An 18,626-nucleotide genomic window follows, 5' to 3' on the forward strand; every position below is an offset into this window, starting at 1 on the left:
CCGCCTGAAGAAGCTCGGAGTAGGACGTCGCATCCTCAGGCTGTACTACAACAGTTCTGTCGAAGGCATCCTAACAGGCTGTGTCACGGCCTGGTACGGGAACTGCACTGCCCGAGAAAAGGTCAGCCTACAACGAGTAGTGCGATCGGCAGAGCGGATAATGGGAATCGAGCTCCCAGCGCTCCAGGAACTGTACAAAAAGCGGTGCGTGGTCAAAGCCAAGCGCATCATCAAGGACAAGCACCACCCAAGTCATAGACTGTTCAACCCCCTACAACGACCGCGACCGGGCAAGGGGCTCTACCGCAGTATCAAGAGTTCCACCACCAGATTTTGGTGTAGTTTCAATCCAGCCGCTGTCAGAATGCTGAATGGGGCATAAGCCTGGATGAGTTCAGCAGCCTGACAGCAGGCGGCGCAGACTTTTCTGGCTCTTCCTGAACACACCTGTGGATTATACCAGGGACAATGACTTGGACTTTAGCCCCCCCCTCGGACACACCTGTGGACTACACCAGGTACAAATGACTTTTTGTTGCACTCCCTCATGGAGCTACATGCGGATTATACTAGGGTCAGTCCACTCTAGGTGGACACGCACTGACCTTTTGCACCTTAATCCCTTGTATAACGCACTGACTTTTTTTGGGTCTTTTTATTGTGCTCCTTAAGCACCTTAACGTCCTTGTCTATCATGCACAGTATAAGTATAACATGCACAGTACAATACATTGCTGCTATGCTCAGGCACCTTAGTTTAGTTTTTTTAGTTTTATTTATTATCTCAGGTAATTTGTAAATATGTAGATAACTTGTCTGGCCTTCTGTTGCTCTCTTGTTTTTGATCTCCTTCCCACCTGCCCCCCACCCTCTTCTTCTCCCCCCCCCCTCTTCTTTCTATGGAAACTAACGTTGCGATGGGAACGATGTACAAAAAAGAATTTCACCCACTTTTTTACCTTGTAAACCTGTGATGTGACAATAAAACTGATTCTGATTCTGATTCTGATTCTTTGTTTACAACACAGGTCATAGTTATCAAGACTTTACTCATTTTAACTACATACTGCAGACCTAAAAGAGAAGAATAATTAGTGGGTAAACATTTTAGCTGGTTACTCCTCCAACCACACAGAGATCTTTTTAGAGATGGTAGAACAGATGCCTTCACCTTGCATAAGGACAATAGTATTGTAATCCGCCGCTTGGTAACAAAAGGTTTGGCTCAACGACTTGTTTTGGGTTCACACTTAAAGCCGGGAGCTCCAGCTCCAGGACAAAGACCAGGATCTTAAAGGGTTGACTGATCAACACATCAATAGCAGAGACAGGCATCTGGTATTCGAATCTAGGGGGTTTGCTATGTAACATTATGCTCCAAACCTGGGTAATTTTCCACAAGCTCAGATCCGCCTAATTCTGTATCTCAGTTATGGAATATGATTAATTATATGGAACTTATGTTTGAAGGGATACTTCAATCCCCTCTTGGTAGACTTAATAATGTCTACCATAAAGAAACTTTCAAACATTGGAAATAATAAAATACTGTTAAAACACTCTGGGTTAAAATCTCCTCCAGCCATCTGTCGAACCTGAAAAGAATCTCCATTAGTAGCCCTACTGACGTAGACAACTGAAACCGAAAAACAATCGTCATTTGGTTACTTGATCAACACACATCCTATAACATACTTTGACAAAGAGTGTCCTTTAGTGTCCACGCGCACAGATATGATCTCTGTTCTTTCTTTTTTCGCCTGAGCTAGAAAACGCAGGTAGGTCTTCGTCTTGAATGTCCAAGTTCTACTGGGGAATGGGCAGTCATTGAATCAGAAGCGGTTCACAGCTTGGGACATGAGACAGAGGGAAGTGGAATGGGGAGTGGATAAGAGGTGGGGGCTGGATGTCATTTTTCATTGACACCTACAGGGCATCTCTCGGCAAGCCTGCCCGGGTTGCTGGGGAACATCTCTCCACGGAGAGAGTGTATGGCGTTCATCTTGACAAGGCAACTTTGTTGAATCTGGAAGGCCCAGACCTGGATTCTGGACCATTGCAGTATATCGGTGGTTTTCAGATACCCCACCATCCAGCCGTCTGCTTGATGGATGGGCTCCATCCGTCCTGTAGTGATGTAGTTCGAAGGCTTCTCACCGCTCCTCATCTGCTCGACGCCGCTAGACCTGAGACACCCACTCGTCGGCTGTCATCCGGGACCAGTAGACCTCCTGACCCCTGTAGAGATGAGTAGACAGACAGCCTTCCATGGACCCTCCTCTCTGAAGAGGCATGAGTGGTTGACGGTTCACCCCGGCTCCTGGTCCGTTGAGCTGCATCTGCTAGTTTCCTGCCTGATCCACGCCTCCAGGTCTAGAGTGGGACTTTTTGAGGGGCGTGGCATGGTCTGGGGCGTGCTGTTGTAGAACTCTGCTGTCCACTCAGCCTGATGTCCCCTCTGGAATGTCAGCCAAATTCCTCCCACACCATCAGTGTCTTCAACTTTCTCCATCTTTCTCCATTCCTGGCATGAAAAGATTTGGAAAAAGTTTCCCTACTCTGTCCTAAGAAATTATAGCCTGACACTCAGCCTGAATTTTCATTTCGTTTCACTCCATTATTCAGTCTGAAAGCCCTCTCAATGCAGCGGAGTTCTGAGATGGGGGCGTGGCCAAAGTGGGACTCCACTATGAGCCAACGCGATTGGTTCATACTGGATTGTCCCGATCCCGATTCGTCGGTCAGATTTTCAACCGAGCAACACCCGCCTTCGAAAGCGTCACCAGACCCTGAATGCTAGGCAAAGGATTCAGGGGGTGGAGCCAGGCTAAAGAAATTAGACATCCCTCTACAAATATAACATTTCAGCTATATTTTAGTCAATTTATTCCTACATAAATTACTCTGGCTCAATATCACATTATAATCTACCGTATTGCTCTTTCCCTCCTTGTGATATTTTACAAACAATGATTCTCATTTGTTACTCATGGACCAGAACGTTTTAGCATTTTCCTAATAGTACAATTTTTCACAGTTTTAGCAACTTTTTAACTCTATTTTCCTACCAATACTTCAACATTTGTGTTATGATAATCTCTGTATAAGCGTCACCCCTCTGGGTTCTATGTTTTAGTAATACCAGAATTTTTACTCTCAATATTTTCAAAATGTTTACACGGCTTATAGCCTACTCAGATCTATTCTACTTAAGTACAGATTTACAAAGATCAGTGCTGGTGATCTACCGTCACAAGGGCGTATATCCGTTTAAACAAATGGAACATAGACCTCCCTATCTGACTATCAAGTATTAACTAATCTTACTATCTTTAACCTATCGTTGGCCTCTTGAGCACGAGGGTAAACCCTCCCCAGACGCTTATTGCGGCCCTCAAGGTCTGCCATTTACTAAAAACTATACTAATTACTTAGGTCTGCCTCAGAAAATGTGTCTTTTCACCCCTGTAACCAATCGTCAACCAGCACTCACCCCAAATCTGCACTCCGTGGTCCAATGCGCTATTTCTCTCAGCTTTTGACTCCTAACAGACACAAGAACACAGAACGCATGGTAACTCTCAAGAAGGGCACAGAACATCTCTTATATGGTGCTTTGGTTATTGTAAATGTTCCCTCCGACAAACGAATTTCAGCCTATTTAGTCAGTCCCAGTGGTGAGCCACTGAATTAGGTATTAGCCCACTATCGAAGCCCTATAATATTACTCGATTCGTGGTATGTAAAAGGAAAATGGCTCAGACTGAGACCTGTTTAACAAGCTGTCACTTAATTAAGGCAGAGTTTATAATCACATTTTAGCACAAAAGAGAAAAGACTGTGTTCTCAAGAATAACATGAAAGAAAAAGTGTGATTCCTCTTCCGAGGGCCACAATGGTTTTGCTCTACAATTTCCTAAAAATAAACTAAAATCACTGTAACAAAAATAGGATCACAAAATCTCCCTGGTACATATTGCTCAAAGGCTTTTTAGAATGAGCCCTTGAACCCCTGTATCCAGAAAGCCTGTGAAACTTCTACTTAATAAGTCCTCCATTTTAACCTTCTATTATAACCACAACCTTACTTTTAAAATCAGTTTCCTCTGCGCATCATTCATGGGTCAGTTCAACAAAATAATGTGTCTATCAGTCAAAGCACGTCTGTGTCGCGAACACCCCGTCCTTCAATTTCTAGGCACTTTTTAACCGATCCGAATACGGCCATGGCATGCTATTCCCCGCTGTGATCAAACTCAGCCCTTCCCCAGAAAATATACGAACGATTCCGTTTCTTGGCCAAAGTAACGTAATCTCCCAGGCGTGCACACCCAGGTCATATATCTCAGGAAAAAAACCTCGATTTCACACAACAAAGGACAGCATATCACAATCATACTTTAAGGATCTGCCAAATAATTAAACCGCCATGAATAAAGCACAATCCCCATTCAACCTTTGTTCCCAACATTCAAATTTTCCTATATTCACTTTTTACTGTAATATTCCAATTTATCCTTTTCCTAACTTCAGTTTTTACTGTCTTCCTTTGTAGATTCATATCTCTCCCCTCTTTACAATACTTTTAACAAAAATGTGTTGTAACTAATAACACCTAAAAATCAACACTGGGGTCAAGCTATTTCACGCACAGAAGCACCGAAAAACTCCCAAACTCCCAACTAAAAATAAAAAAATAAAATAAAATCACATACACAAGACACAAAAATTCACAATACTCACAAACAACACACGCACATATTCACTCACAACTCACATCACCTCTCCACTCGCATACTCACACACAGAAAACACGGCTTAATCACACACATCAACACTCAGGAGAAACTCCCAAGGCTGCATTACCACGAAAAGTGATAATTAAGATAGTAGTCCACAGCCGAAAAGCCATAATCAGAATCAGAATCAGAATCAGAATCAGTTTTATTGTCACATCACAGGTTTACAAGGTAAAAAAGTGGGTGAAATTCTTTTTTGTACATCGTTCCCATCGCAACGTTAGTTTCCATAGAAAGAAGAGGGGGGGGGGGGGAGAAGAAGAGGGTGGGGGGCAGGTGGGAAGGAGATCAAAAACAAGAGAGCAACAGAAGGCCAGACAAGTTATCTACATATTTACAAATTACCTGAGATAATAAAAAAACTAAAAAACTAAACTAAGGTGCCTGAGCATAGCAGCAATGTATTGTATACTGTGCATGTTATACTTATACTGTGCATGATAGACAAAGGACGTTAAGGTGCTTAGAGGAAAAGGAGCACAATAAAAAGACCCAAAAAAAGTCAGTGCGTTATACAAGGGATTAAGGTGCAAAAGGTCAGTGCGTGTCCACCTAGAGTGGACTGACCCTAGTATAATCCGCATGTAGCTCCATGAGGGAGTGCAACAAAAGTCATTTGTACCTGGTGTAGTCCACAGGTGTGTCCGAGGGGGGGGCTAAAGTCCAAGTAATTGTCCCTGGTATAATCCACAGGTGTGTTCAGGAAGAGCCAGAAAAGTCTGCGCCGCCTGCTGTCAGGCTGCTGAACTCATCCAGGCTTATGCCCCATTCAGCATTCTGACAGCAGTTGGATTGAAACTACACCAAAATCTGGTGGTGGAACTCTTGATACTGCGGTAGAGCCCCTTGCCCGGTCGCGGTCGTTGTAGGGGGTTGAACAGTCTGTGACTTGGGTGGTGCTTGTCCTTGATGATGCGCTTGGCTTTGACCACGCACCGCTTTTTGTACAGTTCCTGGAGCGCTGGGAGCTCGATTCCCATTATCCGCTCTGCCGATCGCACTACTCGTTGTAGGCCGTGACACAGCCTGTTAGGATGCCTTCAACAGAACTGTTGTAGTACAGCCTGAGGATGCGACGTCCTACTCCGAGCTTCTTCAGGCGGCGGAGCCAGTACAGTCGCTGCTGAGCCTTTTTCCTCACGTGTGTGGAGTGCGTCTCCCATTTGAGGTCCTCCTCGATGTGTACTCCGAGGAACTTGAACTCGCTGACCCTTTCCACTGCAGCACCGTCGATGAGGATGGGCGCATGGTCTCTCCGCGGCCTCCTGAAGTCCACGATCAGTTCTTTGGTCTTGTCGACGTTAAGAGAGAGGTTGTTCTCACGACATAATACCACAACGTCGCCTCCAGAACCATAGTAAGAATGACCATACGCTCCCAGCCACCACCGCGCGCAGCCTCTGGTCCAAATCTCCACACCGCAACTTTACCACGAAAGTGATAATTTAAGAGAGTAGCACACAGCCGAAGAGCCCTGACGCCGCACACAGAAAACACCTTCTGACAATCACAAGATATCCAAGTGCTCAGGGAAAAAAAACACTCATCAAGCAACCGAATACCAAAACAACCTTATCAACAAACTCCGCCAAAAACATTAACTTTATACTTTCAATACAAAAAATAAAGCGACAGCCAGCACTTCCTTCAAGGGAAAAATCCGGGTTTTACGAGTCGTCTATGACACCCGCGGTTTTCAACCTTCGAATAATGGCTTCAAAGAAAGTACTATTTGCCACTTCAAGCCCCATTTCATTTAATCACATTTCCATCATTAATAAAACCACAGGCATTTTACGGGCAAACGACTCACTAAGTTCGTCACGCGCCGGTGTATCTGGACATCTGTACAAATATTCAGATCTTATAACCGGGACCTGTGGACTAGACCTTTCAAAGTCCGCAAACACAGTAAAAAGGTGCCGAATTATGTCCTCACGCCCGGGTCCAGGCGGCCAATCAACTTAGTGCGTCGTCCATAAACGCATATCGGACACACACAATTTTTCAAACCACCAGTCCATTTAAATGAGTCTGGAACATGAAGGCCTATTACATTGTTATAATAGGTATAAACAGAACTTAGTAGCTACCAGGCTTTTAACGGTCCTAGAAGCTATTTGTGCCACAAAACACTTACCTTGCCCAGATCCCCCCCCAAAAAACCTCCCAGGACACCAGCCAATCACTCCCAAAACCAAAAACAAACAAACAAGGTCCTTTTCGCATATTCTTCCCTCCAAAAAGAAGGAAACAATAGTAAAACGACTGCCGACAACCGCCATTTGTGATGTATATTTCTGGTCGAAAGAGTGGCTGTATTAGTCTCCTGGAGAAGGGTTCAAGAAGGGAAGCTCCAGTCCAAGGTTTTCAGTTAGGTATCATTTTATTTCCACCCAACAGGCAGACTGCCAGGTTTAAGGTCTGATTCAGCAGCGCCCAGCATTCACATACAAACACAATAATTATACTGTCTCAAATCTGGCTCACATGGGAGGGCCAAAGAGTTAAGTCCCACCCGTACTCCCTTTGTCAGCCAATCTCAACACACAATACATGATACTGGGGGTCGTGGCCAAGCCCCCCGCCCACACTCTGATTTGCATGTCTTTACAGTGTACAAATTTGTATTATGTCCAATTATCAAACTTTACTTTTGCACAAAACCTTGTTTAGTAATCCTTGTTCAACATCTCTTAAGCTTTATAATAAGCCCACACACTATATACTTTCATGATTGCAAACAGCAGTTTAAGAATACAATGAGTCAAATAAAACCCAGCAGTCACTCTAAGACTGACCACTTCCCTTAACTGATGTTTCTCTTTGTTTACAACACAGGTCATAGTTATCAAGACTTTACTCATTTTAACTACATACTGCAGACCTAAAAGAGAAGAATAATTAGTGGGTAAACATTTTAGCTGGTTACTCCTCCAACCACACAGAGATCTTTTTAGAGATGGTAGAACAGATGCCTTCACCTTGCATAAGGACAATAGTATTGTAATCCGCCGCTTGGTAACAAAAGGTTTGGCTCAACGACTTGTTTTGGGTTCACACTTAAAGCCGGGAGCTCCAGCTCCAGGACAAAGACCAGGATCTTAAAGGGTTGACTGATCAACACATCAATAGCAGAGACAGGCATCTGGTATTCGAATCTAGGGGGTAACATTATGCTCCAAACCTGGGTAATTTTCCACAAGCTCAGATCCGCCTAATTCTGTATCTCAGTTATGGAATATGATTAATTATATGGAACTTATGTTTGAAGGGATACTTCACGGGTCTAAATCCTGGAGCGTTGGTGGGATCCATAATCAGGCCTCATGGACGGCAATGTATTCCATCAAAGTCCCGGCTTCAGTTTGCCACCCAGTGTGACCAATCTGCCGGCTGGAATTGCTGGATAGAGAAAATGGCGTCGGTGTCCTTTCCTTAATTTAGCTTCCTTGGTTTGTAGGCTGCATGCCCAGCATCTCACGCAACCCGAGGTAGAAAGAGAGCGGCAGTTTGTTACTACTGTACATTGCTTATTTTTAACCTAAATTGTTTTCAGATATATTATAGTGTGCTGATTATGTTTAAAACAAGTAATGCACCATCTGGACGTCATCTTTAGCTGGATAAAGCAGTGGTTCCAAAACTTTTTCATGTCAAGGACCCCAAAAATTATAAGTATTTTCCCACGGACCCCATCTCAAAATATCTTGTTCCAGGGACCCCCAGAAGCAAAGATTTGAGTAACAAATGTTACATTTTTAATAGCCAAATTATAATATATGGATAAAGGGGTTAAAATGATTGTGACGCACTTTGAGAACCAATGGGATAAATAACGTAGCAGCCCAACAGTGTCTCCCTGATTGAAATCAAGCGTGAGCTATGGGAATCAAACAGGTGAATGAAATCCAGATTTATTCATATTCATACGAGTATCTATGTCATCACACATTGCGTTTACAGGAAGTAACACAAAATGTACGACTATAAGAGACTTTTGACATGAGAATACACAAAACGGGTGTTTTTTCTATTTTATTGTCATCTAATGATAGATATGTCCTCATTATGACTGCGGATATGCTCTGAAAGTGTGAACAACGTATTTTTTTATTTCACCACGTATTTAACACATTGACTGCCAGATTTAAAACATAGTTTTTCATCCCCATGCCAGCAGAACGAACGATTTTACTGTACCTTTGAAAATTCATGGATATATTCTCCGTGACCGCCGTCCCCACGGAGATCTGCTCATCACACTCACGGTGCGGTCGTAGTATACGAGAAAAATTATAATATGCGCTTGTCGTAATCCATTGCAGAGCTGTGGCCATTTCAATGAAGCTTGTTTTTGCCGTAAAGCAAGAGGAACAGAGATAAAGCTATTTTCTTGTGAGGTGCGCCCTAGCGAGACATATATACTTCATCGCGATATTGCGCACCGAGAACAGCTGACATACAAGCTCACAACCACGTCGCGGATGCGACCGCTGTGAGTTTGGAGGTCTGCTATTCTCGGCCGTTATCTGCGCGCGACACCTTCGCGGGACGGCGCATAAATTAGGCTTGACTGGCTGCAGCTGCGCGAGCCAAGCAGGTTCTGGTGCCATGATCATAGAGCGCTCCCTCCGTTCTTATGACAGCCACTGGAGGTGTGGTTTGGGGGACAACTGCTTTAAATTGTTTTTATTGTTTACACACAACAGAAACCAATATATATACTTCAAGAGCGAGAGATCACAGTAAAAATCCTAAGCATTCTTCCTCCATACTGGGAGAAAAACAGCATCTGACAGTTTGATGTGATGCATTTTTACACGTGAGGCTGTGACCACTTTTACATTGCATCTTATGAGCAGTGGGGTTCTTTTGCTGCCGACCTGCGTGCGCATACTGGTTCTTATCAGTGTGACGTTGTCTGTTAAGGCGTCTTCTGTACAAGCGCATTCTGCACCGTGACCTGTGATCCACAAGGCCCACTCCATCTAGTGGCGTCACAGGAATACAGCACCCTGTGACTTGTCATTCTGACGCCCACACTGGCCTCAGCTTTTTTTTTTTACAGGCGCCCGCTTTCCACAGTCGCGCCCCCTTTCCTGGGTAGGGTTATAAATATAAACGGAAGTGCACGGCCCTTTCTTGAGGCCTGTGTATTAGGACTGTGTATTTACACACACAGTCAAAAACTATCGATGCGTTAATTTAATTCATTCATTTATTTATTTTTTGCTGTCCTGCGCAAATTTAACATGAAAGCGTGCGCAAACACGTGCACGGGGGCACAAACGCACGTCCACGTTAAATTCAGCGCAGGCTGGTTACAAAAACAAACAACAGCTTAGAAGGTTGTTTCAACCTGTACATCAGTTTTTTTTTTTTTTTTTTTTAAGAGACTGTCAAAAAACTAGGATCCCCGGAGCATTATACCTTTACATTTCTGGATGCGATAAAAAGAGGAAGAGAGGAGAGGAGGAGGAGGAGGAGCAGGAGGAGGTGTGGTCCAGTCAGTGGTGGAAAGTAACTTTTAATATTTTTTTTGTCATTTAATGCCCTAGTTCATAATACATTATAGTTACATCATTACATTTAAAGGATGACTTCACCCATTTTCAACCTATCTTCATATAATTGGTCCTCACTAATGCTCATGATAAAATGGTAAAAAAAAAAATCTAATCAGTCTGTGTCTCAGAGGAGGGCTGTAGACAGTTCAGAAACCCGTCTACCAGTGACATCATCGATGGGGAATCTGCAGGCTTTGTATTCCTGGAAAGTTGCAATGCATTCCATTGCCTTACTAAAAATCGGAATTAAAAAAAATGAATCTTTCTGGAGAAAAAAAATCCTGCCTAACGATGATGTCACTGGTAGACAGGTTTTCTGGATTGTCCACAGCCCTCCTATGAGACACAAACCAAGTAGATTTTTTTTAAATCATTTTATCATGAGCATTAGTGAGGACCTATTATATGATAGGTTGAAAATGGGTGAAGTCGTCCTTTAATGCTCTAGTTCTATTACAAGAGTGTCAAGCAAAAAGTAGTGGAAAATAGCCGATCTACAAGCCTATCTATTTCTGAGCGATTTTCATTCCATTTCCTGAAAAGTTTTTTTTACATACAGACATGACCTCTGACATTCTTCACACTTCTCTTCACTTTACTTTCCCTGTAAAGTCTTTTTTTCCTCCCCACCCACCCACCCATCGTTGCCGGGCCTGATTTGCCAGGTGTGAAATGAGGCCAATTCACACCTGGTACCATTTCAAAACTGGTAAATCCCCCCCCAACATTCCACTGATGTTCCACTGAAGAGCCAATAACGTCTCTGATCACCTGTATGAAGCTGTAGTTAAAGGTACAGCATCATTATTAGGTCTCACGGTCTTCAGTGGTGAGTTCTGATTGGACACTTTATTGAAACATCCCTTTAATCCACGAAGACCCGGAACGCATCTGTGTGTCATTTTAAGATTTCTTTGGCTATTCCAAAATAGCAGATCTACAAGCTCATAGCGAGGCACTCGCTGCTGCACTATGAGCTTGTAGATCTGCTATTTTTCCGAATAGCCAAAGAAATCTTAAAATGACACACAGATGCGTTCCTGGATGAAATGGATTAAGTAACAATGTCACATGGGTGTGTCACATGGGTGTGTCACATGGGTGTGTCACATGGTGTTCCCCAAGCCGCCGCTGACCAGTCCTTTGATGTTGGCGACGGGCCGGACGTCGTGGAGATGCTGCCGCCGGCGGTCCACGAACGCCGCCAGGCGCGTCCTGTCCAGCGGCGTCGGCGAGTAGTACTCGCCGCCGCCGTGCGCGGGCGTGCCGCTGCCCCCCGGCCGCCCCGCCCCCCCCCGCCCCACCCACGGGTGCTGCAGGCAGCCCGTGGCGCTGGGCCTCTTCCGGGGGTCCTCGCGCAGCACCGACGTCACGAAGTCGCGCGCCGCCTGGCTCACGCCGCCAAAGTACTGGTCGGGGAAGCAGAAGTCCAGGCGGCAGATGTTGACGCACGTCTCCTCGGGCGACTCGTCCAGGAAGGGCGAGACGCCGCTGAGCGCCACGTAGGCCAGCACGCCCACGCCCCACACGTCCGCCGCCACGGAGACGGCCGCGCCCCGGACCAGCTCTGGCGCGGCGAACTCGGCGTTGCCAAGCAACAGGTGGACGTGCCGGCGCTGCGCCGACAGCCGCGCCGCGTCGCCGAAGTCCACCAGCTTCACCGACGGCGAGGAGGAGGAGCGGAGGTCCACCAGGAGGTTCTCTGGCTGTGAGGGGGAGACACAGACACGAGTTAGGAGGAGGAAGAGGAGGCACAGAGACACTGAGGAGGAGGAGGAGGAGGAGGAGACACAGAGACACTGAGGAGGAGGAGGAGGAGACATAGACACTGAGGAGGAGGAGGAGGAGACACAGAGACACTGAGGAGGAGGAGACACAGAGACACTGTGACACTGAGGAGGAGGAGACAAAGAGACACAAAGACACTGAGGAGGAGGAGGAGACACAGAGACACAGAGGAGGAGGAGGAGACACAGAGACACTGAGGAGGAGGAGACACTGAGGAGGAGGAGGAGAAACAGAGACACTGAGGAGGAGACACAGAGACACTGAGGAGGAGGAGGAGGAGACAGCTACACTGAGGAGGAGGAGGAGGAGGAGACACTGAGGAGGAGGAGACACAGAGACACTAAGGAGGAGGAGGAGACACAGAGACACTGAGGAGGAGGAGGAGACACAGAGACACTGAGGAGGAGGAGGAGGAGGAGACACAGAGACACTGAGGAGGAGGAGGAGGAGGAGACACAGAGACACTGAGGAGGAGGAGGAGACACAGAGACACTGAGGAGGAGGAGACACAGAGACACTGAGGAGGAGGAGGAGACACAGAGACACTGAGGAGGAGGAGGAGACACTGAGGAGGAGGAGGAGACACAGAGACAGACTTCTAAATGTCTAGTTTTTATTCTTTTTTTTTTGTACCATAAAACAACCCTTTCTTTTGTGAGGATCAGGAAAATGGTCGTCAAAATGTCTAATTATCATATTATCTACTTTACCTCACAACTCTACTAACACACACCCCTTCAGGTCCATGAGACTACCCTACAGTAATACCTTCAGGTCCAGGTGGGCTACCCTACAGTAATACCTTCAGGTCCAGGTGGGCTACCCTACAGGTGTGCAGATGCTGCAGAGCCTCCAGAGTGTCTCTGATGAAGAAGGACACCTTCTCCTCCAGCAGCTCCTCGTGTCCCACCAGGTGGTCTAGGAGACGGCCGTCCTCCAGGCTACACACACACACACAACACACACACTCTTTATGACACTGATAAAAAGGTTGTAGATCGGTTATTTTTCGGCACACGACACCAGCACACAACTAAGTGTAAATCAGGCATGACTCTGTATCTCTGATACCTAAACCTGCCTTTTTAAATGTTTAATCCTAAACCCAACCTGAATCTTTTTCAAATGTTATCGTATCTATAAATATCTGTTTCAACTAGAACACGTTTTAGGCACCAGGACAATGGTTTCTCACAATGTCTATTTCTCATGAAGACCTGTGTGGCGTCTAAAAGTTAATAATAATACTAACTTGAATTTACAAAGCACCTTCCAAAAACCCAAGGAGGCTTCACATTAACAAAAAATAAACAAACTATTTGCCAAAAGCCTGAGTGAACAAGTGTCTCTTCAGTGCGGACTTGAAAGAGTCCAGTGTTGGCGCCTGGCCAATCTCCATGGAGAGAGAGTTCCAGAGGGTTGGGGGCAGGAAAAAGTACTCAAATTATTTACTTAAGTAAAATAATCAATACTTCAATGTAGAGATACACCATTACGAGTAAAAGTCCAGAATTCAAAATGTAGTTGAGTTGTAAAAGTACAAAAGTATTGGCATCAAAATGATCTTAAAGTACCAAAAGTAAAAGTACAAAAATGTTTGAAAATAGCAGATCTACAAGGTCACAACGCGTCGCATCGCAACGCGTTGTGAGCTTGTAGATCGGCTATTTTCAAATAGCCTAGGTATAAAATAGAGCTAAAGTGGTTAATGTATGTTTTATAATAATGATCTGAAAAGTAACTAGTAACTAAAGTTTTCATATAATTGTAGTGGAGTAATTGTAGTACATTATTTGCCTCTGAGATGTAGTGGAGTAGAAGTAAAAGTATTGGAAATTGTAAATACTCAAGTAAAGTAAAAACACCTCAAAATTGTACTTAAGTACAGAATCAGAATCAGAATCAGTTTTATTGTCACATCACAGGTTTACAAGGTAAAAAAGTGGGTGAAGTACAAGTACAATACTTAAGTAAATGTACTTAGATACTTTCCACCACTGGTTGGGGGGGCTGCCACACTGAAAGCTCTATCGCCGAGGGTCCGCTTAGGGACCAGTCGAAATTTACAGAAGGGGGTCCCTGGAGGAAATATATGTGCCCTAATTTAAAACGCCATGACCCTCCCTCTGAATGGGAAAAAAAATCAATCACCCTCCCCAAGTGATTAAAAAAAAAAGAATGACCCTCCCCCAAAAATATCAATGACATTTACCTCAGTAAAATGATGTCTATTATACACTAATCTTATTCCTAACCTTACTTCGAGTAAATAAATTGACCGCAAGAAGTAACGTTGCATCGCGGAAAATTACTGCTTGGAGTGGGATTCGATCCGGCGGACAACGGAGTGCACGGATTCAGAGTCCGACGATTTACACAGAAGCTACCCGTGCTGGTTAAAGAAATGAGTTATCTGAAGTAGTTCACTTAATAGCACCGCTAAAAACTCGCGCTGCTCGCGACGCATCATCAATAGAGAACACTTGCTGTATATTAAAAACAAATATGAAAGACAAGCGCGGTATATTAGGCAGGTGCCTGGAGTGCACATGTGATGTGTTAGCTAGGCGGAATTATGCCGTTTTCAATACACGATAGTGCACTTGGTGATACAAGCGCGAAATTTGGCACAGATGACCTTCATATGACCCTAATTGATAATCAACCTCTGGCCACGCAGAATTCCTAAGATTTCAAGATGGCCACCACCAGTTTTCAAAATGGCTGCAACTGGGCCAATGTGTTAGGACTATATCGCTTTGCTGGGGCTTATTTTTATATAAGAGAATGTGTTCTCGAGGTATTTCTACCAAGTAAGATAAAAAATAACATTAGGTTCCAAAATGGCGGCATATTTTCCAATATGGCTGCCGATAAATTGCAGAAATGTAATGTTTTCTGGTCATTAGTGCCTCTGTTTTGAAGCCTAGTTACTGTTACCTGCCTTGTCTTACCAGTCCTGTGATATTGTCAGTGTTTCCACCTGTGTCCTCTTAGTCCCCCAGCCTATCCCAGTGTTGATTGTCTGTCGAGTTCACCTGTATCCTGTTAATCCCTGTCTATTTAAGCCCTGTGTTTGCTCTGTGTTCTTCTTGGTCCGTAGACACCCTAACCCATAGCAATGGACACACAGACAGAAAATTGCTTCCAGGGACACACAGAATGAAACTTGCACTATTGTCACAATGGGAAATGCAGTACTTTGCAACTTAGATGACCATGATGTGTCTGACTTACAGGGCTGCACACACGAGGAAGCTGACACAAGGATGTTCCTTCATGCAGCCCATGCTGCAAATCATGGTGCGTCAGATGCCATCATCCGCAGCTCAGATACTGACGTTGTTGTCATAGCAGTTTCGATAGTTCAAAGACTTGGCTTGAAAAAGCTGTGGATTGCCTTTGGAAGCGGGAAGGACCACAGATGGATCCCAATCCATGAAATTGCATCAGCTATTGGATCAAAGTCATCAGGTCTTTCCTTCTTTCATGCATTCAGCGGATGCGATACAGTTTCGTCCTTCCATGGAAAGGGGAAAAGGTCAGCATGGCAGACATGGAACGTGTTTGAGAACATATCCCCTGTCTTCACCAAATTAGGTTCAACACCTGTTGCAGTAACTGATGAAGACATACAAGTCATTGAGGAGTTCGTAGTACTCATGTACGATAGGAGTAGTTCCTACAAGGAAGTGAATGAGGCACGACTAGATTTGTTTGCCAGAAAGCAGCGATCATATGACTGCATTCCACCAACAAGAGCTGCTCTGAAGGAACACTGCAAGAGAGCTGCATTCCAAGCAGGACATGTATGGGGCCAGTCACTCTTGTGCAGTCCTGTTTTGCCAAGTCCAATCCACTGGGGATGGCACCAGAAGGACAGAACCTGGCTTCCACACTGGACGGATCTTCCAGCAGTGGCCAAATCATGCCAGGAGCTGACACGATGTGGATGTAAAAAAGCATGTTCTGGCCACTGCAAATGCTTTAAGTTTGGACTTATCTGCACACCCCTCTGTGGTTGCAGTTGCTAGTACACTGGCCTGTCACTTGCCCAGCCACCATTGTAAATGAGAATGTGTTTATAATGACTTAATAACAAAACAAAAAGTAAGCACTAAGCTTTACCAAGCTAATAAATCACTTTCAAATGTTCCATAAATGGATTCTGTGTATGGTAATTAATACAAATACATGTACTACAAGCTCATGTGGATAAACCATAAGCAAATGCACATTTCTGCAATTTATCGGCAGCCATATTGGAAAATATGCCGCCATATTGGAACCTAATGTTATTTTTTATCTTACTTGGTAGGAATACCTCCAGAACATATTCTCTTATATTAAAATAAGCGCCAGCAAAGCGATATAGTCCAACACATTGGCCCAGTTGCAGCCATTTTGAAAACTGGTGGTGGCCATCTTGAAATCTTAGGAATTCCGCGTGGCCAGAGGTTGATTATCAATTAGGGTCATATGAAGGTCATCTGTGCCAAATTTCGCGCTTGTATCACCAAGTGCACTATGGTATCAATTTTCCGCCTAGCTATGTATGAAACCCAGAACGACATTGCAGCATGTGATTATTGTGGCCATGCCCCTGGCCAACACAAGCAGGTTACAGTTGTGTACAGCACCTGTCTCCAAATTTGACCAAGTATGTTTCGTTTTTTTCTACTGAAGTGTGTGTACACACACACACACACACACGCACACACACACACACACACACATTTATATATATATATATATATATATATATATATATATACACATATACATATACATATACATATATAAATATATATATATATATATATATATATATATATATATATATATATATATATATATATATATATATATATATATATATATATATATATATACACACATATATATATATATATAAGGTGTAAGCCTGGAGGAGGTCTGACAGGAGGTCTGAAAGGGTCTGCACGGTGTGTGGACCTTTTCCTTTTGTTCATGCTTATTTAGTCGGATCCAACACCCGTTGAAATGTTTGGATGTGCGCACATCACTTAACCGCTTTATGTGTGTGTGTGTGTGTGTGTGTGTGTGTGTGTGTGTGTGTGTGTGTGTGTGTGTGTGTGTGTGTGTGTGTGTGTGTACACTTACAGCTCCATCACCAGCATCAGAGAGGTGGGCGTCTCATAGGTGTCCAACAGCGCCACCACCAGGTGACCCTGGACGTGGCTGAGGAGGTCGGCCTCGTGGGAGACCTGCTCCTTCTTCTGCATCTTCTTACTGACGCACTTCACCGCTACCTGGAAGTACACACACACACAAACACATAGACACCAATACAAACAAGATACACAACCTTCTCCTTCTCCTTCCAGACCCTTTCAGAACCCTGAGTAGCCTGTTTGTATTGAGATGACGACGGTATCCAGGGTTGATTTATTTATTCACGAAAACGCAGAAATAAGTGCAGGTGAGAAAGGAACCCCATATAGGGCTTATACAAGGTTCTCACCTTCAATAATAAACAAGTAGTAAGTTAAACATAGTACGACAAACAACAAGTACCTTGCGTGCAGTTGAATGTGTGTGTGTGTGTGTGTGTGTGTGTGTGTGTGTGTGTGTGTGTGTGTGTGTGTGTGTGTGTGTTCACATTTTATATCGCACACACCATACCTTTAACCTTCTCTAACCCCTTCTTTTTTTGTATTAATTGAAAATGGATAAATTGCTCCAGGGGCCTCAGGAAAGGCCAGGGGCCACAGGAAAGGTCCCTGCCAATCCAAAATACACCTCCATCCATCCCTCCATCACGTACCTCTTTCTTGCTGCTCTTGTTCACACATTTCTTCACCACAGAAAACCTTCCTCTGAAATGGAGGACAAGAATGATGGACAGAGACAGACGGAGGACAAGAATGAGGGAGAAAAAACATTCTATGTGTAAGCAGTGTGTTATTTAGTCCTGGAACAAGAGACATGGGACAGGGTTCTAGGACAGGGGGTCTAGGACAGGGGTCTAGGACAGGGGGTCTAGGACAGGGGGTCTAGGACATGGGGTCTAGGACAGGGGTTCTAGGACAGGGGGTCTATGACAGAGGGTCTAGGAAAGGGGGTCTAGGACAGGGGGTCTAGGACAGGGGTCTTGGACAGGGGGTCTAGGACAGGGGGTCTAGGACAGGGGTCTAGGACAGGGGGTCTAGGACAGGGGTCTAGGACAGGGGGTCTAGGACAGGGGTCTTTGACAGAGGGTCTAGGACAGGGGGTCAGAGCGTTACCTTCCTATTTCACAGATCTCAGAGAAGTGAGAGTCAAAGTTGTCCTTCCATTGGACGCCACTGCCATCGTAGGCGGAGTCTAAATGGAGACAGACAGACAGACAGACAGACAGACAGACAGACAGACAGACAGACAGACACACGGGAGGCTTGTAAGTCATCTATTTCTACATGTTGATAGTAGTAATATTAATAATGTTAAT

The 18,626-nt window shown here is 44.6% G+C and overlaps 2 protein-coding genes across 2 annotated transcripts in view; both read right to left on the minus strand.

Annotated features, from left to right (window-relative positions):
• Positions 1-2,167, minus strand: part of abcb6b (ATP binding cassette subfamily B member 6 (LAN blood group) b) — a gene marked incomplete at both ends in the record, with an annotated part of 63,475 nt that extends 61,308 nt beyond the window's left edge. Inside the window, one exon of the mRNA XM_080412284.1 lies at positions 1,931-2,167. Within this exon, the coding sequence (XP_080268410.1) occupies positions 1,931-2,167 (237 nt within the window). The remainder of the gene's footprint in view (positions 1-1,930) is intronic.
• A 7,845-nt stretch (positions 2,168-10,012) lies between these two features.
• Positions 10,013-18,626, minus strand: part of LOC308105879 (kalirin-like) — a 229,571-nt gene continuing 220,957 nt past the window's right edge. Inside the window, 5 exon segments of the mRNA XM_080456807.1 lie at positions 10,013-12,075; positions 12,960-13,098; positions 17,300-17,448; positions 17,964-18,015; positions 18,424-18,502. Of these exon segments, the coding sequence (XP_080312933.1) occupies positions 11,476-12,075; positions 12,960-13,098; positions 17,300-17,448; positions 17,964-18,015; positions 18,424-18,502 (1,019 nt within the window). The 3' untranslated portion in view covers positions 10,013-11,475.

The sequence above is a fragment of the Gymnoscopelus braueri genome (genome assembly GCF_963280865.1).
Source record: "Gymnoscopelus braueri genome assembly, chromosome: 18".
NCBI classification, from domain to species: Eukaryota; Metazoa; Chordata; class Actinopteri; order Myctophiformes; family Myctophidae; genus Gymnoscopelus; species Gymnoscopelus braueri.